The 25,162-nt window shown below is 36.8% G+C and overlaps 3 protein-coding genes across 3 annotated transcripts in view; 1 reads left to right on the forward strand and 2 right to left on the reverse strand.

The window, feature by feature from the left end:
- Positions 1-463: 463 nt before the first annotated feature.
- Positions 464-4,166, reverse strand: LOC138320543 (endonuclease G, mitochondrial-like). Its single transcript, XM_069263575.1, has 3 exons — positions 3,491-4,166; positions 2,939-3,051; positions 464-2,075 (listed from the first exon to the last, which is right to left on the reverse strand). Exons 1-3 carry the CDS (start codon positions 4,049-4,051, stop codon positions 1,799-1,801), a joined length of 951 nt encoding a protein of 316 aa, XP_069119676.1. The 5' UTR covers positions 4,052-4,166; the 3' UTR covers positions 464-1,798.
- A 118-nt stretch (positions 4,167-4,284) lies between these two features.
- Positions 4,285-19,377, forward strand: LOC138320542 (transcription initiation factor IIB-like). Its single transcript, XM_069263573.1, has 10 exons — positions 4,285-4,462; positions 5,399-5,509; positions 6,156-6,237; positions 6,847-6,954; positions 7,327-7,413; positions 13,007-13,136; positions 13,352-13,461; positions 13,633-13,727; positions 14,090-14,166; positions 18,612-19,377. The coding sequence occupies exons 1-10, from the start codon at positions 4,437-4,439 to the stop codon at positions 18,743-18,745; spliced, it is 960 nt and encodes a 319-aa protein (XP_069119674.1). The 5' UTR covers positions 4,285-4,436; the 3' UTR covers positions 18,746-19,377.
- Positions 19,378-19,848: 471 nt separating this feature from the next.
- LOC138322089 (ATP-dependent RNA helicase A protein-like) overlaps positions 19,849-25,162 on the reverse strand; it is a 63,300-nt gene continuing 57,986 nt past the window's right edge. The window contains exons 28-29 of the mRNA XM_069266145.1: positions 21,051-21,248; positions 19,849-20,765 (exon numbers count right to left, since the gene is read on the reverse strand). Coding sequence (XP_069122246.1) covers positions 20,471-20,765; positions 21,051-21,248 — 493 coding nt within the window. The 3' untranslated portion in view covers positions 19,849-20,470. The remainder of the gene's footprint in view (positions 20,766-21,050; positions 21,249-25,162) is intronic.

The raw sequence follows: 25,162 nt of genomic DNA on the forward strand, positions 1-25,162 counted from the left end.
GTAAAATTAGAAGCTCAAACTTTTCAATGGTGGTAATGGTGTAAAGTAGGTAACTTTTGTAACTGAAATAAAATACTAAATTGTCTGCTCCTGTTTTTGATAGTGAAAAATTACCATTTGTCAGCAGTGGAGCATCTTTAACATTTAATGTCTTAACAAGCACAGAACAATACATATATACTTGTCAATTTGGTCAGGGCAGATCCAAATGAACATATCAAAATAAGGAGACTTTTGATATCCTCTCTTTTGATAAAAACTGCACTAAATCATGTAAAGATACGTTCTGTATCTTCACATTAAAACATATTTTAGAAATACTTCATTACTTCATTGATGCTTTTGAAAAATCAACAACTATAAAGGGATTAAATGCTTAATTTAGATAAAACTGAGTGGTGGAGATCAAACAAACAAGTGAAGCAAGAAACAGGAAAAGTAACAGACAACAGAAAGGCAGAGGTAATGTCAGAGGTACTGTATTCAACCAAATAAACGTCCAGGGCAATTTAGAATTTTAAAATATCAGATGGTGCTTAATACAACCACATTTGGACAAACTATTGCACAGTCGAAAATCAATTTACAAAAGAAATCAGATAAAGAAGCCTACACAATTTTCATATTTTCAGTGCATGCATTTAATTCAAGGTTAATAAAATTGAGGCCTCTTACAGGGATGGGGGCACTTTTTGGGTCAAATACAGCATGTAATATTCTACAACGTAGCTGGACGGACAGTAAGAAAATGTTTGGTATCAAAATAACGTCAATGAACTGTTACTCCATGACATATTGAGAAATCACTTGTGCTCAATCGCAATAAATATAAACCATATTTTGTGTTTCATTCTTAAGTTTAAAATGATGTGAAAAACAAATGAAAGGATGTAAGACATATACATGTACATTTCCTTGTATTTGCAATTTGTACTTTGTATGTAACACATACCGTATCAGATATATTTTGTTTATCTTCTTTAGATCTTCTGACTTATATACAAATGTAACAAATGTCCATGTAAGTACCATATGATATCATTATATTTTTCATTAATATTGCACGCTTCCTCATTTAAAACATATTTACAAACACATGTACACATCATGATACATGTATATTACAGATTTGCTCATCAAACATTCTGTTGATAAATCTAACTTGGGTATACATAATATTGGGTATCCTGTAGATTTTATTGTCTTAATAGTGAGGCAAGCACATTTGCCCTAAGACCACCTGCTTTAACGTGCAGTTTGGGGAGGTATGTATAGTGATACACGTAACTAGACAATACACGTTTACATAAGCTATCTAATAGTATAGGAAATATGCTATCTCACACCTGTAAAATGGTTAACCCTTGTTAATTAGCATACCTAGGTGTGTTTACATTTACATAGCCTATCCATATAGGGAATGCTATCTCACAATTGTAGCATAAGTTAGCATATGAGGATTCAGCTATATTGATCTTTAGTTTAAGACTTACTCAAAGCTTTTCCTAAATCTGAAACTTTAAAAAGTTTGTATCTTGAATCTAAATATGAAAACTCGTAATAGATTAAATATATTGACTGTGAGTGTGATGACTGAAAGGCTGACATTACATATGAAAATAAACCTAATAACACAAAGATCTATAAATCAAATGACATTATGACTGATATGTATCGACTGTTCCGCATGTAACTAATTCAGATTGGCAATCTTGTGGTAAATAACAAACTAAACATAATTGACAGATATGTATTACATTTTGTATCAATATTGAGGATAGTTTGGATGCTATCACCTTCAGACCCGTTTTCCGTTGATGATAGTAAATCTGTTTTTTGGAACTTTATCAAACAACAAGATGCCTCCAGCTCTTTCAATGGTTTCTACAGGAACCATGAAGTTCTTAATGGGAATATGATCTGGGATCACTTCATTCGGCATCACAAACGACATCAGTTCAAACTCGCCTCGGTAATTCTCAACAGCAATGACCTTAAAGAAGTGTGTGGGCACTGCTACGTTATTTGGACCAATCACAGGATACTTCACATATAACTTTCCATCAGCTTCTCGTCTGAAACATACATGAAAAATTTTGATTAATTTAGCTTCAAAATAGTTTATCAAGTATCATATTTAAAGGGACAATTCACTCATGCTAATTCTTTTACATAACCAAGAAGCAAAATATGGCATAAATTTATTGTTCTACATATCTTGTGAAACATATAACATAAAATATTGACAAATTCCACTTCATTGTTTAGTATTTTAATTGATACCGTGGTAATTACAAATCGTTGATCAATACGATTAAGCAGGTGCAATATGAACACTGTACCCATATCCGAGCCAAAGTCACACATGTTAAACAAATGCAATACATAACCACTGTGGAGGTGATAAAATCTTTTTTTTTAGGCAAGACAATTCACCTAATAAGGTAAACACACTACTGTCAGAGTGATTTAAGCAGTTTTAGACAAAAGTAGGATTAGGGCCTACTCTGCAAGCAAGGGACAGGGTTCAGCATACAAGATGTTTGACCACAATGTGTAATGGCGGACAGCGAGCGAGTTTGAACATTTCACATGCATTTCACCACCATGGGCTTTTCTGGCATGTCACAGTAAAACAGACTGGTCTAATTTCCTTTACAACTGGGTTTTTAGCGATATATGTATCTAAATGTTCTCTTAGATTGAATTGTCCCTTTAAAACAGTACTTTACATGCTTAATTCTTCCAGTTTTATTTTACGAATAAATACATATGTTTTGAAAGTACAACTTCAATATACATTATTTCAGTTATAGAAACAAAGAACATATATCGTGAATGATTCCTTGTCTAAGAGTTTACTGTATCAGGGATCACCACCTATATAGACATCTTGACAGGCAGTGATATAAACAGAGAGCTGACTGTAGCTACTTACCTAGGTAGATACAGGGGCCCAGTACACACATACACATTCTTGTTTGTCCTGGCAATGCTACGAACAAATTTCTCCAGGTTATTCCATGCATCTCTATTGAATCCTTTACCAACCTGCGAAGTCAAATACAATTACATTTGCTTATCAAAACATCACTTCTGTGTAATTCACCTTTCTATACAACACTCACTAAGAGACCTATAGGAAGAAACTGACGTTTATGATATCCTTGCTGACTTTATATCTCATAAATGAACATTTTTTATCATTTTAAAGAAACTGATAGACCAATCAGAATGGTTATGCTAGAGGCTGCATTTACCCACTGAAAAATTAAAGTAAAACTTTCTTTTACTTTGATGAGTTTTTTACGATACATGTATTATTTTGAATATTTCCCTTGATTTTTACCCTTTTACATACGAGAACCAAAAGTTATTTGTCGTGTTTAATAGAATTATGATACCTTGTAATAGTTTCAGTCAATTTCCGATCACCTTCACAAAATGAACCACCCAAGGAACAATTGCTAAAATTGCTTAAAACTCTTACCTGTGGTGAGATATTGCTCAAGGTAAATGTTTGGTCCATGGCATTTTGAGAATGTCTGTGATTTGCTGCTGCAGCTAAATGCCCACGGTCATAACCACTAGATTTATAATCATAATTGGTGGATCTGAAATAAGGATGGATGGAATAATCTTCATGAAATGTGGACTGTTCTCTGTCTGTGTCACTTTTTCCAATATGTTCAGGTTTGATATGTTCGAATACCCAGTGAGCAGTTCTATTTCTTCTGTCATAACTCAGTACAAAATTGTCATAGGACCGGATCTGGTCCAAGCTCGGAAATCCGTACTTCATTATTTCAGATACTCGATTCGACGGGGGTGGTGGCACTGGAGATACCGTATTCGATAAAGAAGGAGGATCTATGTTAATTGGAGCTGCGGCAAATACACTTGGTAGCGGTATGTAGTATTTATAGTTCCTACTTTCAGTTTCACATTGTTCCTTCTGATCTCTCCGAAGTGCTTCAAAATTTACGCCTGCAAGAATACCTACTCCAGCAGACAAAGCAGACACCGAGGCTAGCAGTCGAAGTTGTTTCATTCCTTTGGATTCAGTCACAACAAAATATTTTATCAGAATGTCAATGAAATCTGCAAAAGACGGTGATGTAATTTATACGTCCTTCTAGTTGTGAAAGTTACTCTTAACCGGATGTATGGTGACGCATTTACCGGAAGTGCACTGGATGAGTTCAAAAATAGAAAACCCTACAGTATGGAACAGACTTACCTGCAAGAATATTATAAGAGGAAATGGTTGTAGTCGCGATTCGTGATCTTTAACGACAATTTATGCAGCTAAATAACTGTTATATCGCAATTCCAAATATATTCACAGTTCAAGGTTTTACCCTGACATTGACTCTTCTAAAAGTGACGTCAAAATAATTATAAATAGACGCGAAATCCCATCCTGTTGCACAACAATGGCGTCAACAAGCACCGGTAGAGGGTACGAATTTTGTATTTTTATCGGTGGTATCATATCATCACTTTCTTAAGATTGAGTCTATTATGCATATACTTTTAAAGTAGCTATTTAACATCTGTTATTGAACCGATATTCGCAGGGACATCCTAGAAATAGATGTGCTGATTCAGTAATCTCATATACAGTGTAACTTTTGGTGCAGTAGGCCTAGTTCCTGCCGTAGATAAAGTTATAAACAAAACACTGGAAGTCCCAATGTACTTATGTTGATTATGTACATACACAATATATGAACCACAAGAAATTGGACGTTTTTGAATAAAACAAAACAAAATGGCTGAACATTTTATTGACATACAAACATTTGAGAATTAACCACACAATTACATTTTAATGCTGTATCAGCATATGGTTACTCCAACATTAATAGAAGTTAAACATGACGAAAAACTTTAAGATATAGGCTAGTGTCGTGTCCCGCTAGCTAACATCTGATAATTCATTAAGCGACAAACCTCTTAATTGATTGTGATCAAGAAGGAATATATCAGTACTTATCGGTATTTATGACAAACAATCCTACCCAGCAGCCATCACTCTGTTCCCAGTGACGATCATCTGTCAAAATTTCTGTCTGTCATCTAGAGGTAGATCATCGCATCTACTTATCATAATTTAACTCCCTCATTGTGATATTGAAATTCTCCCTCCTGTATGCTTATTAACTCAAATGAACATTAAATTACATGTATATATCATATGTATACTGCATACTCTACATATAGCGATCAGAAGAATATGGATACAAAGAACATTTATAATTACACTAGAAGTAGTAATCATTGTATCATTGAATTCATGTAATATTGATATGGATATAGAAGCTAAAAGCCTGCATCCATTATATGTCGTATTAAATCGTATTAAATGTAAGTTGTAAATTATTGCATGTTGCAGGCGAGCAGCCCCCATCATTCACTGTCCCCAGCATCCAGACGCTGCACTGGTGGAGGATTACCATGCAGGAGATATGATCTGTCCCGAGTGTGGACTTGTTGTCGGAGACAGGTAACTTATCTTTTACTACAGTGACCGGGTGGGGTGTGTTGCTTGGTGTCTTTGGCGGCATGCTTCAGTGATATAGCACTATAAAAACAGTTCCACTATACAAGAAGACACAACATGAATATACCGCAGTCTCTCGAAACACGCACCTAGTACAACATACACGCAACACATCGCATGCATGGGAGGCCGTCCTTACATGACCATAGCTGTTAATAGGACGTTAATTAATCAAACAAACAAACAAACTACAGTTTCAATAAAACTAAATGGGCATTTAAGGAAATGAAGGAAACAACCAGACTTCCTGGAGAAGAACCACCGGCCTACAGTCAGTACTTGGCAAATGACCCAAACTTCATTGGTTCAAACTCACAACACTGAGGTGAAGGGGTTATGGTAATAAGTTGGGACCATGCATTTCCATTAAGGTTAATTTACATACTTTTTTCATAATTTTTTATATTTATTCATAAGGTTATAAACTAGGAAATTGACATATTTTATGAAGACTGTAATTACCGAAGTCACTTTTATCAAAAAGTGTAGCTTTAAGGTATAAACTACAACAGTGAAGCTATACTAACATAATGTTGCTTTCAAATATAACTTACAATGCATATGTCACTGATTGTTTGTATGTGTACAGAGTTGTAGATGTCGGCACAGAATGGAGAACATTCAGTAATGAAAAGAACACTAAAGATCCATCTCGTGTCGGCTCAGCAGAGGTAAGAAAAGAAAATTATTTTAATGCTAAAACTTAGTAATGAAGCTAAAATGTTTGATGACTTTGGAAGTTAATCCAAATTATGATATATGTATGACCCCCACCCACAACAAAGTTAGGTGGGGGTTAAACTGGAATTGGGTTGTCCATCTATTTTAATCTATCTATTTTGGTATACAGAATCCTGACAAAGGGGGGTTGAGTGAACTATATAGGGTTCTGCAATATGCCCCATTAATGTAGTTATACTAAATCTGTGCAGCAGGGGGTATAATTGTCCAATCTGGCGACAGTTCTAGTTTTTTCAATTTTCGAGTTTGATTTTACTTAAGTAAATTGATTATTCAAGCAATATTAATGAAGCAATCAATTGAATTTTAAAATTTGGCCAGATGATTTTGGTATAGCTGAAGTTACTATAGTCCATACAACTTGTATGATTCAATCTATACAAAAAAATACTGACATTTAACAACTGAATTATCATCATATCATATCACATACATTTGACAAATGTGTTATGATTAATTCTGACAATGTGAATTCTTATATTTACTGCATTTATCAATAGATTTGCAGGAGTTTATTTTTTGACATATTGTTTTTACAGAACCCCCTTTTAGATGGAAGTGACCTATCCACTATGATCGCCATGGACCCTAAACAGGAAATGATGACAGATGAATTTGGCAAGCCCATGTACAGAAATCGTAGAACGGTAAATTTCGAACATGCTCTTGATGAATTTCAAGGTTCCTATATAAAGTGATCCTGATACAATATATATATATCGAATGAAAATGAGAAACATCTCATTAACTCATCATTACAAAGGTCAAATTTTACCTAGAAATATGGGTATCTCCAGATTTCAACTTTACTTAACATATAAATAACATAATTGATTTTCTAAATTCTTATTCACTCTGATTAAATCTTTTAAAAATTTGATTGACTACACATGTATTTGAAAAATCTAAGGAATTGGTCAAATGCAAGTTAATTAATTGACCTGTAGCTGTTATGCATCATGAACGATTTGGTTCGGATATAGACAGAATGAAGAATTAATAACAATGTTGTGTTTCAGATTAACAGTTCTGACAGAGCATTAATTAATGCATTCAGAGAAATCAACCAAATGGCAGACAGACTCAACTTACCGAAAATGATAGCTGTAAGTTCTTTGTAGCACAATACCAAATGATAGCTGTAAGTTCTTTGTGACACAATACAAAATGATAGCTGTAAGTTCTTTGTAGCACAATACTAAATGATAGCTGTAAGTTCTTTGTAGCACAATACAAAATGATAGCTGTAAGTTCTTTGTAACACAATACAAAACAAGAGGCCCAGAGGGCCTGTATCGCTCACCTGGTTTGTAATGCCAAATAATTTTCTGAATACAGGTTCATTGTTTCTTTTCTAAAGGAATTTTAATATTAACCTCTAAATCCCCTATTGGGCCCCACCCCTCCTGCCCCCTGGGGGTCAGAGCCAAAATTTATACAAGTTCTGTTCCCCTTCCACAAAGGATGTTTCTGGCCAAATTTGGTTACAATCCATGCAGAACTCTATGAGAAGTAGCGATTTAAAGGATTGACCTCTATTTCCCCTATTGGGGCCCACCTCTCCTACCCCCAGGGGATCAGAGCCAAAATTTATACAAGTTCTGTTCCCCTTCCACAAAGGATGTTTCTAGCCAAATTTGGTTACAATCCATGCAGAACTCTATGAGAAGTAGCGATTTAAAGGATTGACCTCTATTTCCCCTATTGGGGCCCACCTCTCCTACCCCCAGGGGATCAGAGCCAAAAATTTATACAAGTTCTGTTCCTCTTTCCCCAAGGATGTTTGTGGCCAAATTTGGTTACAATCCATGCAGAACTCTAGGACAAGTAGCGATTGATAGAATTTACCTCTATTTCCCCTATTGGGCCCCGCCCCTCCTGCCCCCTGAGGGTCAGAGCCAAAATTTATACAAGTTCTGTTCTCCTACCCCCAAGGATGTTTGTGGCCAAATTTAGTTACAATCCATACAAAACTCTAGGACAATTAAGTAGCAATTTATAGAATTTACCTATAATTCCCCTATTGGGCCCCGCCCCTCCTGCCCCGGGGACCAGAGCCAAAATTTATACAAACTCAGTTCTTATTCTCCCAAGGATATTTCTGGCCAAAATTTGGTTACATTCCATGCAGAACTCTATGACTAGTAGCGAATTAAAGGATTTACCTCTATTTCCCCTATTGGGCCCCACCCCTCCAGCCCCGGGGGGGGCCAGAGCCAAAATTTATACAAGTTCTGTTCCCCTTCCCCCAAGGATGTTTCTGGCCAAATTTGGTTACAAGCCATGCAGAACTCTACGACTAGTAGCAATTTATAGGATTTACCTCTATTTCCCCTATTGGGCCCCGCCCCTCCTGCCCCCGGGGGGGTCAGAGCCAAAATTTATACAAGTTCTGTTCCCCTTCCCCCAAGGATGTTTGTGGCCAAATTTAGTTACAATCCATGTAGAACTCTATGACTAGTAGCGATTTAAAGGATTTACCTCTATTTCCACTATTGGGCCCCGCCCCTCCTGCCCCCGGGGGGTCAGAGCCAAAATTTATACAAGTTCTGTTCCCCTTCCCCCAAGGATGTTTGTGGCCAAATTTTGTTACATTCCATTCAGAACTCTATGACAAGTAGCGATTTAAAGGATTTACCTATATTTCCCCTATTGGGCCCCGCCCCTCCTGCCCCCGGGGGGTCAGAGCAAATATTTATACAAGTTCTGTTCCCCTTCCCCCAAGGATGTTTGTGGCCAAATTTGGTTACAATCCATGTAGAACTCTATGACAAGTAGTGATTTAAAGAATTTACCTCTATTTCCCCTATTGGGCCCCGCCCCTCCTGCCCCCGGGGGGTCAGAGCCAAAATTTATACAAGTTCTGTTCCCCTTCCCCCAAGGATGTTTGTTGCAAAATTTAGTTACAATCCATGTAGAACTCTATGACTAGTAGCGATTTAAAGGATTTACCTCTATTTCCCCTATTGGGCCCCGCCCCTCCTGCCCCCGGGGGGGTCAGAGCCAAAATTTATACAAGTTCTGTTCCCCTTCCCCAAAGGATGTTTGTGGCCAAATTTGGTTACAATCCATGTAGAACTCTATGACTAGTAGCGATTTAAAGGATTTACCTCTATTTCCCCTATTGGGCCCCGCCCCTCCTGCCCCCGGGGTGTGTCAGAGCCAAAATTTATACAAGTTCTATCCCCTTCCCCCAAGGATGTTTGTGGCCAAATTTGGTTACAATCCATGTAGAACTCTATGACAAGTAGCGATTTAAAGGATTTACCTATATTTCCCCTATTGGGCCCCGCCCCTCCTGCCCCCGGGGTATCAGAGCCAAAATTTATACAAGTTCTGTTCCCCCTCCCCCAAGGATGTTTGTGGCCAAATTTGGTTACAATCCATGCAGAACTCTATGACTAGTAGCGATTTAAAGGAAATGTTGACGGGACGGACGGACGGACGGGACGGACGACGACGGACGACGCCGCGCCATGACATAAGCTTTCCGGCCCTTCGGGCCAGGTGAGCTAATGATAGCTGTGAGTTCTTTGTGACACAATACCAAATGATGGCTGTAAGTTCTTTGTGACACAATTCAAAAATGATAGCTGTAAGTTCTTTGTAACACAATACAAAATGATAGCTGTAAGTTCTTTGTGACACAATACCAAATGATAGCTGTGAGTTCTTTGTACCACAATACAAAAATGATGGCTGTAAGTTCTTTGTGACACAATACAAAATGATAGCTGTAAGTTCTTTGTGACACAATACAAAATGATAGCTGTAAGTTCTTTGTGACACAATTCAAAATGATAGTTGTAAGTTCTTGTGACACAATACAAAATGATAGCTGTAAGTTCTTTGTGACACAATACAAAATGATAGCTGTAAGTTCTTTGTGACACAATTCAAAATGATAGTTGTAAGTTCTTGTGACACAATACAAAATGAAAGCTGTAAGTTCTTTGTAACACAATACAAAATGATAGCTGTGAGTTCTTTGTGACACAATACAAAATGATAGCTGTAAGTTCTTTGTGACACAATACCAAATGATAGTTGTAAGTTCTTTGTGACACAATACAAAATGATAGCTGTAAGTTCTTTGTGACACAATACAAAATGATAGCTGTAAGTTCTTTGTGACACAATACAAAATGATAGCTGTAAGTTCTTTGTGACACAATACAAAATGATAGCTGTAAGTTCTTTGTAGCACAATACACCAATACAAAATTATGCTGTAAGTTCTTTGTGACACAATACCAAATGATAGCTGTAAGTTCTTTGTGACACAATACCAAATGATAGTTGTAAGTTCTTTGTAGCACAATACAAAATGATGACTGTAAGTTCTTTGTGACACAATACAAAATGATAGCTGTAAGTTCTTTGTAGACACAATACAAAATGATAGCTGTAAGTTCTTTGTAGCACAATACAAAATGATAGCTGTAAGTTCTTTGTGATACAATACAAAATGATGACTGTAAGTTCTTTGTGACACAATACAAAATGATAGCTGTAAGTTCTTTGTAGCACAATACAAAATGAAAGCTGTAAGTTCTTTGTAGCACAATACAAAATGATAGCTGTGAGTTCTTTGTGACACAATACAAAATGATAGCTGTAAGTTCTTTGTAAACACAATACAAAATGATAGCTGTAAGTTCTTTGTAGCACAATACAAAATGATAGCTGTAAGTTCTTTGTGACACAATACCAAATGATAGCTGTAAGTTCTTTGTGACACAATACAAAATGATAGCTGTAAGTTCTTTGTGACACAATACCAAATGATAGTTGTAAGTTCTTTGTAGCACAATACAAAATGATGACTGTAAGTTCTTTGTGACACAATACAAAATGATAGCTGTAAGTTCTTTGTAGCACAATACAAAATGATAGCTGTAAGTTCTTTGTAGCACAATACAAAATGATAGCTGTAAGTTCTTTGTGATACAATACAAAATGATGACTGTAAGTTCTTTGTGACACAATACAAAATGATAGCTGTAAGTTCTTTGTAGCACAATACAAAATGAAAGCTGTAAGTTCTTTGTAGCACAATACAAAATGATAGCTGTGAGTTCTTTGTGACACAATACAAAATGATAGCTGTAAGTTCTTTGTAGCACAATACAAAATGATAGCTGTAAGTTCTTTGTGACACAATACAAAATGATAGCTGTAAGTTCTTTGTGTGACACAATACAAAATGATGGCTGTAAGTTCTTTGTAGCACAATACAAAATGATAGCTTTAAGTTCTTTTGTGACACAATACAAAATGATAGCTGTAAGTTCTTTGTGACACAATACAAAATGATAGCTGTAAGTTCTTTGTGACACAATACAAAATGATAGCTGTAAGTTCTTTGTGACACAATACAAAATGATAGCTGTAAGTTCTTTGTGACACAATACAAAATGATAGCTGTAAGTTCTTTGTGACACAATACAAAATGATAGCTGTAAGTTCTTTGTGACACAATACAAAATGATAGCTGTAAGTTCTTTGTGACACAATACAAAATGATAGCTGTAAGTTCTTTGTGACACAATACAAAATGATAGCTGTAAGTTCTTTGTGACACAATACAAAATGTTAGCTGTAAGTTCTTTGTAACACAATACAAAATGATAGCTGTAAGTTCTTTGTAGCACAATACAAAATGATAGTTGTAAGTTCTTTGTGACACAATACAAAAAGCTGTAAGTTCTTTGTTATACAAAATGATAGCTGTAAGTTCTTTGTGACACAATACAAAATGATAGCTGTAAGTTCTTTGTGACACAATACAAAATGATAGCTGTAAGTTCTTTGTGACACAATACAAAATGATAGTGTAAGTTCTTTGTGAGCACAATACAAAATTAAGCTGTAAGTTCTTTGTGACACTGACAATACAAAATGATAGCTGTAAGTTCTTGTGACACAATACAAAATGATAGCTGTAAGTTCTTTGTGACACAATACAAAATTATAGTTGTAAGTTCTTTGTAACACAATACAAAATGATAGTTGTAATTTCTTTGTAGCACAATACAAAATGATAGCTGTAAGTTCTTTGTGACACAATACAAAATGATAGCTGTAAGTTCTTTGTAGCACAATACAAAATGATAGCTATATTAAAAGTTCTTTGTCACACAATACTTCAACTTCAAGGGGTGGTGGAACCTTCTAGCTCATGAAATATTGGGGTGGGGTGGCAAAGTAAATAAGGTGTTCTAACGTATTACCACAAGCTGTTCACCTCTTTATTGATCGAGACCCAATGTAGGCATTTGCCAGGCACTGACCATATATTGATGTTTTTTCTTCAGATACTCCCGACAGCTTTTTCTCTATCTCCAATAACTAAGGCATGATCTTACATGATCCTGGCTGTTAATGAGACATGAAACAAAATAAACTCAAACTCAATAAACCCTGAATACCACATGCTGTAATAGATTGTGTTACTGTTTACTTTAGTATCACAATTGTTCCTAAAGAGAATTATAATTAGTAGATCACAATCACTCAGCTGCAGGACTAAAAACGTGGTTTACTGTACTGATTATCATCCAGACAAATGTTACTATTGTATGGCATGTCTCTCAGGTCTACAGACAGGAATCAAGTGCTTGATCTTTTTACTCATTCTACAAAATAATTGCTTTTGTATGTTTCTTATCAATTCATTTCCTTTTGATTTTATAAAAGGATCGTGCAAACACATTATTCAAGCAAGTCCATGAGGGCAAAACACTGAAAGGACGCAGTAACGATGCTATTGCATCGGCCTGTATGTACATTGCATGTCGCCAGGAAGGAGTTCCGAGGACATTTAAAGGTAAACTACCTGAAGCACATGTTGTAGCTGTTAATGATAGCATGTATTCAGTAAGTTAAAACATATACTTCACTTGACCATTGAATTGAATTTAAAGTTCAGATATTTATAAATTTCTACATTCATTTATTTTTCATGGAAAAGTTTTGTTCAATAAATCTTATAGATGTTCTGTAAGTATGAAAATGCAACCAAACCCTGATGATTCTTTTCAGAAATATGTGCTGTGTCCAAGATATCTAAGAAGGATATTGGCCGAGTGTTTAAACTGATTCTGAAGGCACTGGAAACAAATGTATCTTTGATAACAACAGGGGACTTCATGGTATGTACTAAAGATCTAAATAACAAACACTGCATTGTAAAATTCATACTGTTTACTGATACTTTAAACCAACTTCAGTTTTGTTGACGATTAAGTTTCGTGTATTTCAGAGGGGATAAGAATTCATGAAAACAAATCACAGGAAAAAACTTGAAAAATTTTATTTTTCAGTCTCGGTTCTGTTCCAACCTTGGCCTACCTCTATCAGTACAGAAGGCGGCGACGGTGATTGCTAGGAAGGCTGTTGACATGGACCTGGTGCCTGGGTAAGTGTTAACACTGAAGCAAATGACTCAAGCTTCTTATTATATGGCAGTACCGTTGGTAATAGGTCTAAAATAATAATCTGTCTGTGAATAGTCTGGATAGTGTGAAGTCATCCAGTATAACAGTTGACAAAGAAATTTCTTTCCCTATGGACATTACCACTACATCACAGACCATTTTATTTCTCATCATCCCAAGATTGTTACACAAAAAATTGCGGAAATGGAACATCAAATCACCTTGTATCCCCACCCCTTATATACTGTATGTTAAATATTCTAATTTAGCCCTGCAGGACTAAGTCCTCATTTAGATTCACATTAGATATCATTTTTTGCTATTTGTGTTCTCTGGTTTACAGACGAAGTCCGCTATCTGTAGCAGCAGCAGCTATATACATGGCCTCACAAGGCTCAGCTACAAAGAAGTCCGAGCAGGGTAAGTGTATCTACCTAACTTCTACAGTGTATCTACTTATCTTATACTGTGTATCTACCTACCTTCTACAGTGTCTCTACCTAACTTCTACAGTGTATCTACTTATTTTATACTGTGTATCTACCTACCTTCTACAGTGTATCTACTTATCTTATACAGTGTATCTACCTACCTTCTACAGTGTATCTACTTATCTTATACAGTGTATCTACCTACCTTCTACAGTGTCTCTACTTATCTTATACAGTGTATATACCTACCTTCTACAGTGTATCTACCTACCGTCTACAGTGTATCTACCTAACTTCTACAGTGTATCTACTTATCTTATACTGTGTATCTACCTACCTTCTACAGTGTCTCTACCTAACTTCTACAGTGTATCTACTTACTCTTATACTGTGTATCTACCTACCTTCTACAGTGTATCTACTTATCTTATACAGTGTATCTACCTACCTCTACAGTGTATCCTACCTTCTACAGTGTATCTACTATCTTATACAGTGTATATACCTACCTTCTACAGTGTATCTACCTACCTTCTACAGTGTATCTACCTAACTTCTACAGTGTATCTACCTAACTTCTACAGTGTATATACCTACCGTCTACAGTGTATCTACCTAACTTCTACAGTGTATCTACCTACCTTCTACAGTGTATCTACCTAACTTCTACAGTGTATATACATACCTTCTACAGTGTATCTACTTATCTTATACTGTGTATATACCTACCGTCTACAGTTTATATACCTACCGTCTACAGTGTATATACCTACCTTCTACAGTGTATCTACTTATCTTATACTGTGTATCTACCTACCTTCTACAGTGTCTCTACCTAACTTCTACAGTGTATATACCTACCTTCTACAGTGTATCTACCTACCGTCTACAGTGTATATACCTACCTTCTACAGTGTATCTACCTACCTTCTACAGTGTATCTACCTACCTTCTACAGTGTATCTACCTACCTTCTACAGTGTATCTACCTACCTTCTACAGTGTATCTACCTACCTTCTACAGTGTATCTACTTATCTTATACAGTGTATCTACCTACCTTCTACAGTGTATCTACCTACCTTCTACAGTGTATCTACCTACCTTCTACAGTGTATCTACCTACCTTCTACAGTGTATCTACCTACCTTCTACAGTGTATATACCTACCTTCTACAGTGTATCTACCTATCTTCTACAGTGTATCTACCTACCTTCTACAGTGTATCTACCTACCTTCTACAGTGTATCTACCTACCTTCTACAGTGTATATACCTACCTTCTGCAGTGTATCTACATACCTTCTACAGTGTATATACCTAACCTCTACAGTGTATATACCTACCTTCTACAGTTTATCTACCTAACTTCTACAGTGTATATACCTACCTTCTACAGTGTATCTACCTACCATCTACAGTGTATCTACCTACCTTCTACAGTGTTTATACCTACCTTCTACAGTGTATCTACCTAACTTCTACAGTGTATATACCTACCTTCTACAGTGTATCTACCTACCGTCTACAGTGTATCTACCTAACTTCTACAGTGTATCTACTTATCTTATACTGTGTATCTACCTACCTTCTACAGTGTATCTACCTAACTTCTACAGTGTATATTCCTACCTTCTACAGTGTATCTACCAACCGTCTACAGTGTATATACCTACCTTCTACAGTGTATCTACCTACCTTCTACAGTGTATCTACCTAACTTCTACAGTGTATCTACCTACCTTCTACAGTGTATATACCTACCTTCTACAGTGTATCTACCTACCTTCTACAGTGTATCTACCTACCTTCTACAGTGTATCTACCTACCGTCAACAGTGTATCTACCTACCTTCTACAGTGTATCTACCTACTGTCAACAGTGTATCTACCTACCTTCTACAGTGTTATCTACCTAACTTCTACAGTGTATATACCTACCTTCTACAGTGTATCTACCTACCATCTACAGTGTATCTACCTACCTTCTACAGTGTTTATACCTACCTTCTACAGTGTATCTACCTAACTTCTACAGTGTATATACCTACCTTCTACAGTGTATCTACCTACCGTCTACAGTGTATCTACCTAACTTCTACAGTGTATCTACTTATCTTATACTGTGTATCTACCTACCTTCTACAGTGTATCTACCTAACTTCTACAGTGTATCTACCTACCTTCTACAGTGTATCTACTTATCTTCTACAGTGTATCTACCTAACTTCTACAGTGTATATACCTACCTTCTACAGTGTACATACCTACCTTCTACAGTGTACATACCTACCGTCTACAGTGTATATACCTACCTTCTACAGTGTACATACCTACCGTCTACAGTGTATATACCTACCTTCTACAGTTCTACCTACCTTCTACAGTGTATCTACCTACCTTCTACAGTGTATCTACCTACCTTCTACAGTGTATCTACCTACCTTCTACAGTGTATCTACCTACCTTCTACAGTGTATCTACCTACCTTCTACAGTGTATCTACCTACCTTCTACAGTGTATCTACCTACCTTCTACAGTGTATCTACCTACCTTCTACAGTGTATCTACCTACCTTCTACAGTGTATCTACCTACCTTCTACAGTGTATCTACCTACCTTCTACAGTGTATCTACCTACCTTCTACAGTGTATCTACCTACCTTCTACAGTGTATCTACCTACCTTCTACAGTGTATCTACTTATCTTATACTGTGTATCTACCTACCTTCTACAGTGTATCTACCTAACTTCTACAGTGTATATACCTACCTTCTACAGTGTATCTACCTACCGTCTACAGTGTATATACCTACCTTCTACAGTGTATCTACCTACCGTCTACAGTGTATATACCTACCTTCTACAGTGTATATACCTACCTTCTACAGTGTATATACCTACCTTCTACAGTGTATCTACCTACCTTCTACAGTGTATCTACCTACCTTCTACAGTGTATCTACCTACCTTCTACAGTGTATCTACCTACCTTCTACAGTGTATATACCTACCTTCTACAGTGTATCTACCTACCTTCTACAGTGTATATACCTACCTTCTACAGTGTATCTACCTAACTTCTACAGTGTATATACCTACCTTCTACAGTGTATCTACCTACCTTCTACAGTGTATCTACCTACCTTCTACAGTGTATCTACTTATCTTATACTGTGTATCTACCTACCTTCTACAGTGTATCTACCTATCTTCTACAGTGTATCTACCTACCTTCTACAGTGTATCTACCTACCTTCTACAGTGTATCTACCTACCTTCTACAGTGTATCTACCTACCTTCTACAGTGTATCTACCTACCTTCTACAGTGTATCTACCTACCTTCTACAGTGTATCTACCTACCTTCTACAGTGTATCTACCTTCTACAGTGTATCTACCTACCTTCTACAGTGTATCTACTTATCTTCTACAGTGTATCTACCTACCTTCTACAGTGTATCTACTTATCTTCTACAGTGTATCTACTTACCTTCTACAGTGTATCTACCTACCTTCTATAGTGTATCTACCTACCTTCTACAGTGTATCTACCTACCTTCTACAGTGTATCTACCTACCTTCTACAGTGTATCTACCTACCTTCTATAGTGTATCTACCTACCTTCTACAGTGTATCTACCTACCTTCTATAGTGTATCTACCTACCTTCTACAGTGTATCTACCTACCTTCTACAGTGTATCTACCTACCTTCTACAGTGTATCTACCTACCTTCTACAGTGTATCTACCTACCTTCTATAGTGTATCTACCTACCTTCTACAGTGTATCTACCTACCTTCTACAGTGTATCTACCTACCTTCTACAGTGTATCTACCTACCTTCTATAGTGTATCTACCTACCTTCTACAGTGTATCTACTTATCAATAGTGTAACTACCTACCTTCTACATTATAACACTCTGTAGCATCTTTTCCAATCCTGACATGATTCTGTCAGTTCCTTAGAAAAGCCAGCCACAGTGTTTAGTCCAATGTTCATGTTTGCTTTTATTTGAAGATTAGTGTTCATTTTCAGTCTTGGGTCAGATGTAAAAGATTGGCACTTCATGCCATCAAAAATCATTTTGTGTCAGGTGAGGATTAATCGAGAAAATCATGTTTGCTTTCTTGCTAGTTAAATTACCACACCGTTTTACCTTTATGCTTTCTTGCTAGTTAAATTACCACACCGTTTTACCTTTATGCTTTCTTGCTAGTTAAATTACCACACCGTTTTACCAAAGGTACATTACCTAGTATATATTAGATCATAACAAAATTGATTGTCTTGTAATTTCTTAGTCAATTCATGTAGCTGTGCTGAAACATTATCAGTAAATAAAATGCCATTTATAAGTATAAGCTTGGAGACAAAATGGTTTGTTAAAAGAATTGTAGAAAGTATATTGTATGTTTGTCGTTACAGAGATTGGAGAGATCGCTGGTGTAGCTGAGGTGACAATAAGACAGTCCTACAAACTCATGTATCCCAAGGCCCATCTTCTATTCCCTGAGGACTTTAAATTTGCCACCTCGATTGCTAACCTGCCCACATCTTGATGACACCGTGGTGTTAAGTTGACATATCAGACTGATAGAGGCTCCAATCGACTGGAGGGAAATCACATTTCTGGATCTCTAAGGACCAGCAGGGATGACGAAGAGAAAGGAAATGTTATTTATATAAATATAAGATTTTTTTCTTTCTAATTAAGTGTGATCAGAGTTGGACTGGGTTCCAATCTTGTCCTTTCTTACAAGTGTGTTAAGCTTATACATGGACAATTGTATTTTGTAATGGAGCAATGAAATACGCCTTCTGGTATTTGGCTTTGAACGGTTCATGACATAAAATGTTAAACCGATTCATGACTGGTACAAATGGATTTATTCTAGATGTATTTAAAGACTTGTATTGTTGTCCGTCAAGTTTTTATATTATTTCTATTGTTGTCTCTGATTTTCATAATTTTTATCATCACACATGTGTAAACTAGTGCTAAAATTGATTTTAAAACTAAATGTAAGGTTTAGCATTTCATTCAGTATTGTTTCAGTTATTTTGGCAAATATTTTAACCAATGGGAACAGTGTGTATACCAGGGTATATACTTCAATCAATAATGTGATTCTGTCATGTATTATCATTGCTGTACTTGACTGATTATTCAAATAAAATGAATAATCATAAACTTTTTTCTTCTTCTTCTTTTTTTCTCAAGAACCAAATCTGATTTTAATAATCATCAACTATTTTCTTCATTTTTTCCCCTTAAGAACCAAATCTGATTTTGAAAAGGCTGTAAGAAGGCAACACTTAAGCATGCATAAGTACCTAGACGGACATTGTTCATCAATAACCATATACTTGTACCCAGAAATTAATTATCTATGTGGATGCTTCATTAATGTGTCCAATATTTATGATATACAGCAGGTGCAATATTAGCAATCGTATTTTGGCAAAAGTGATCTGTCAAAAAATTAATACGACTACTGCTAAAATTCTACTTTAACAGTATTTTCATGTTTGAATAATTTTACATGAATGCAATATCTAACTTGAACAGCCCCCCCCCCCCCCCCCCCCCCCCAAAAAAAAAAAAAAAAAACCCACACACTTTGATGGATTAAATGTCAAATAAAAAATAAATTAAGAAAAATTCACTTTTAAATTTCACTTTTATTTACCAACAAATACATAACAATCATAATGTTGAGACAAATTAACTACCACTTAACAAAGAGAAAGCATTTAAAAACAAGGTACATCATCCCACATACACCAAATTAGCACAAACAAATACTGGCTTTCTGGTATCTTTAAAGGGAATACAATTGAATGGTAAAGTATTTCCTAATTTTACAAACACCAAGGTGATGTAAAAAAAAATTCACTTCATTTTCATGTAATATATACATGCTCAAAACAAAGAATTAATAACTTCCATGATTCTTAAGTCTACACTGAATTTGTATAACAATTTTACACATTCTGTATACAGTAATAATCGTCACATTAATTCTACTTCTGAATCTTGTTTGCAATTATTAAACTGTCAACAGGTAGAGATAGATTTATGTAATATTTATGTAATTTCCAACTATCAAAGCCTGAAGCAAATGATGACCACTGCTGACAGAATATTCGACAAAATATCCAACACTAGACAAATGTTTCTCACTTTCTATCAAATTTGTGTAATTTCCAACTGTCAAAAGCTGAAGCAAATGATAACCACTTGTAAACAAATGTTAAACCTCACAAATGTCCTTTCTATCTCACTAAAATCCTCCTCTGAATCCTCCCCCTCCAAACCCTCCTCCACCTCGAGGTCCTCCACGGAATCCACCTCCTCCAAAGCCTCCCCCTCCCCGAGGACCACCTCGAAATCCGCCCCCACCACCTCCTCTATAGCCACCTCCACGGCCTCCTCCATACCCTCCACCCCCTCGTCCACGGAATCCTCCCCGGAATCCACCACCACCGAATCCTCCACCACGTCCGCCAAATCCACCACCACGTCCACCAAAACCACCGCCCATACGCTGAAACTTTGATGGAGGTCCCCCTGGTTGACTGTCAAAGTTAAGAACAAAAGTATGCATTGTGATTGCCAGCAATGTCTACATGTAAATATATATCAAAATAAAGAGAAGCTTAACTAGAAAGAAAATATTTAAATATTAATAAAAAAGTCTAGGCAAAAGACATGAACTACATGAACTGAAAAATTGCAACAATAAACAAAGATCTACATAGACAAAATTTAAACTGGCAGACAAAAGGTCCCCTGGGCTATATTACATGTACTGAAAACACTTGAATTATATAGGAATGTAAAACAGGACACTATTTACTGACCCCATGTCGTCCTGGATACCATGTTTGCCAGCGCGTGGCTTGGACAGCCCCCTGATAACAGACAACAGGGACTCCTCCTGTGGACTAGGAGTACCAACTCCCTCTGGGTTGGATGTGGTCCTTACTATCATGGCCTCCAGGGCTGGTCTCAAAGCTACGATCTTGGCCGCTGAATTATAGTCCATCTTTAGGTTGATCCTGTCAAACCAAGCAAAGATGGTGAGTCCATTAATTAATCAGGGCATGTTATGGTCAATATAAAGAAAATAATCACAATCACAAAAAATATATATGGAGCATAAATATTGTACCTTAGATATCCAGTTTTAAGGGTTACCCATTAATATCTGTTTATAACGAAACGTTTTCACAAGGTCAGAGGTTAATTTGTAATGTAGCCGTTAACCTTGAATCAGTCAGTTTAAGAATGGGACATTACTAACACCATAAACAGATTCACTAAAGTGGTTGGGAACACCTGAGCAAAGTCTGCAAAAAGAAACCTTGTTCCTTCTTCAATTCAAACATCAAGCCCGTTTTCGATAATGCGGTTTGAATGATTGGACCTAGTTGTTCATTTATGAATAAAGACAGATCTGGTGATTTTATATTGTTTTGCACACACACACAGGCCTGTATCAAATACTGCAGGTCTGTCAGGGGCTGTTCAAATTAGACAATGCATTCATGTAAATTATTCAAACATGAAAATACTGTTAAAAGTAGAATTTTAGCAGTAGTCTTATTAATTTTTTGCCATATCACTTTTGCTAATATTCCACCTGCTGTATACCATAGATATTGGACACATTAATTAATAAAGCATCCACATAGATAATTATTTTCTGGTTACAAGTATATAAGGTTATTGATGAACAATGTCCGCCTAGGTACTTATGCATGCTCAGATCTGACCAGTTATCTAGGGCAATGAGATTGTTGGTATGACTTGGACCAGATCTTACCAGTTATCTAGGGCAATGAGATTGTTGATGTGACTTGGACCAGATCTTACCAGTTATCTAGGACTATGAGATTTTTGATGTGACTTTGACCAGATCTGACCAGTTATCTAGGACTATGAGATTGTTGGTATGACTTGGACCAGATCTTACCAGTTATCTAGGGCTATGAGATTGTTGATGTGACTTGGACTAGATCTTACCAGTTATCTAGGACTATGAGATTGTTGATGTGACTTTGACCAGATCTTACCAGTTATCTAGGACTATGAGATTGTTGATGTGACTTTGACTAGATCTTACCAGTTATCCAGGACTATGAGATTGTTGATGTGACTTTGACTAGATCTTACCAGTTATCTAGGGCTATGAGATTGTTGATGTGACTTGGACCAGATCTTACCAGTTATCTAGGACTATGAGATTGTTGTTGTGACTTGGACCAGATCTTACCAGTTATCTAGGACTATGAGATTGTTGTTGTGACTTGGACCAGATCTTACCAGTTATCTAGGACTATGAGATTGTTGGTATGACTTGGACCAGATCTGACCAGTTATCTAGGGCTATGAGATTGTTGGTGTGACTTGGACCAGATCTTACCAGTTATCTAGGACTATGAGATTGTTGGTGTGACTTGGACCAGATCTGACCAATTATCTAGGACTATGAGATTGTCGTTGTGACTTGACCAGATCTTACCAGTTATCTAGGACTATGAGATTGTTGGTATGACTTGGACCAGATCTGACCAGTTATCTAGGGCTATGAGATTGTTGGTGTGACTTGGACCAGATCTTACCAGTTATCTAGGACTATGAGATTGTTGATGTGACTTTGACCAGATCTTACCAGTTATCTAGGGCAATGAGATTGTTGTTGTGACTTGGACTAGATCTTACCATGTTATCTAGGACTATGAGATTGTTGGTATGACTTGGACCAGATCTTACCAGTTATCTAGGGCTATGAGATTGTTGTTGTGACTTGGACCAGATCTTACCAGTTATCTAGGACTATGAGATTGTTGGTGTGACTTGACAAGATCTGATCAGTTATCTAGGGCTATGAGATTGTTGTTGTGACTTGGACCAGATCTTACCAGTTATCTAGGGCAATGAGATTGTTAGTGTGACTGACCAGATCTGATCAGTTATCTAGGGACTATGAGATTGTTGTTGTGACTTGGACCAGATCTGACCAGTTATCTAGGACTATGAGATTGTCGTTGTGACTTGGACCAGATCTTACCAGTTATCTAGGACTATGAGATTGTTGGTGTGACTTGGACCAGATCTTACCAGTTATCTAGGGCTATGAGATTGTTGTGTGACTTGGACCAGATCTTACCAGTTATCTAGGACTATGAGATTGTTGATTGTGACTTGGACCAGATCTTACCAGTTATCTAGGGCAATGAGATTGTTGGTGTGACTTGGACCAGATCTTACCAGTTATCTAGGACTATGAGATTGTTGGTGTGACTTGACCAGATCTTACCAGTTATCTAGGGCTATGAGATTGTTGGTGTGACTTGGACCAGATCTTACCAGTTATCTAGGACTATGAGATTGTTGGTGTGACTTGACAAGATCTGATCAGTTATCTAGGGACTATGAGATTGTTGTTGTGACTTGGACCAGATCTGACCAGTTATCTAGGGCAATGAGATTGTTAGTGTGACTTTGACCAGATCTTACCAGTTATCTAGGACTATGAGATTGTTGATGTGACTTTGACCAGATCTTACCAGTTATCTAGGACTATGAGATTGTTGATGTGACTTTGACCAGATCTTACCAGTTATCTAGGGCAATGAGATTGTTGATGTGACTTGGACCAGATCTTACCAGTTATCTAGGACTATGAGATTGTTGATGTGACTTGGACTAGATCTTACCAGTTATCTAGGACTATGAGATTGTTGATGTGACTTGGACCAGATCTTACCAGTTATCCAGGACTATGAGATTGTTGGTGTGACTTGGACCAGATCTTACCAGTTATCTAGGGCAATGAGATTGTTGATGTGACTTGGACCAGATCTTACCAGTTATCTAGGGCTATGAGATTGTTGATGTGACTTGGACCAGATCTTACCAGTTATCTAGGGCTATGAGATTGTTGGTGTGACTTGGACCAGATCTTACCAGTTATCTAGGGCTATGAGATTGTTGATGTGACTTTGACTAGATCTTACCAGTTATCTAGGGCTATGAGATTGTTGATGTGACTTTGACCAGATCTTACCAGTTATCTAGGGCAATGAGATTGTTGATGTGACTTTGACCAGATCTTACCAGTTATCTAGGGCAATGAGATTGTTAATGTGACTTTGACCAGATCTGACCAGTTATCTAGGGCTATGAGATTGTTGATGTGACTTGGACCAGATCTTACCAGTTATCTAGGACTATGAGATTGTTGATGTGACTTTGACCAGATCTTACCAGTTATCTAGGGCAATGAGATTGTTAATGTGACTTTGACCAGATCTTACCAGTTATCTAGGGCTATGAGATTGTTGATGTGACTTTGACCAGATCTTACCAGTTATCTAGGACTATGAGATTGTTGATGTGACTTGGACTAGATCTTACCAGTTATCTAGGGCAATGAGATTGTTGATGTGACTTGGACTAGATCTTACCAGTTATCTAGGACTATGAGATTGTTGATGTGACTTGGACTATATCTGACCAGTTATCTAGGGCTATGAGATTGTTGATGTGACTTGGACCAGATCTTACCAGTTATCTAGGGCAATGAGATTGTTGATGTGACTTTGACCAGATCTTACCAGTTATCTAGGGCTATGAGATTGTTGATGTGACTTGGACCAGATCTTACCAGTTATCCAGGACTATGAGATTGTTGATGTGACTTGGACCAGATCTTACCAGTTATCTAGGGCTATGAGATTGTTGATGTGACTTGGACCAGATCTTACCAGTTATCTAGGGCAATGAGATTGTTGATGTGACTTGGACCAGATCTTACCAGTTATCTAGGGCAATGAGATTGTTGGTGTGACTTGGACCAGATCTTACCAGTTATCTAGGGCTATGAGATTGTTGATGTGACTTGGACCAGATCTTACCAGTTATCTAGGACTATGAGATTGTTGATGTGACTTTGACTAGATCTTAC

Source organism: Argopecten irradians, chromosome 4 (assembly GCF_041381155.1).
Source record: "Argopecten irradians isolate NY chromosome 4, Ai_NY, whole genome shotgun sequence".
NCBI classification, from domain to species: domain Eukaryota; kingdom Metazoa; phylum Mollusca; class Bivalvia; order Pectinida; family Pectinidae; genus Argopecten; species Argopecten irradians.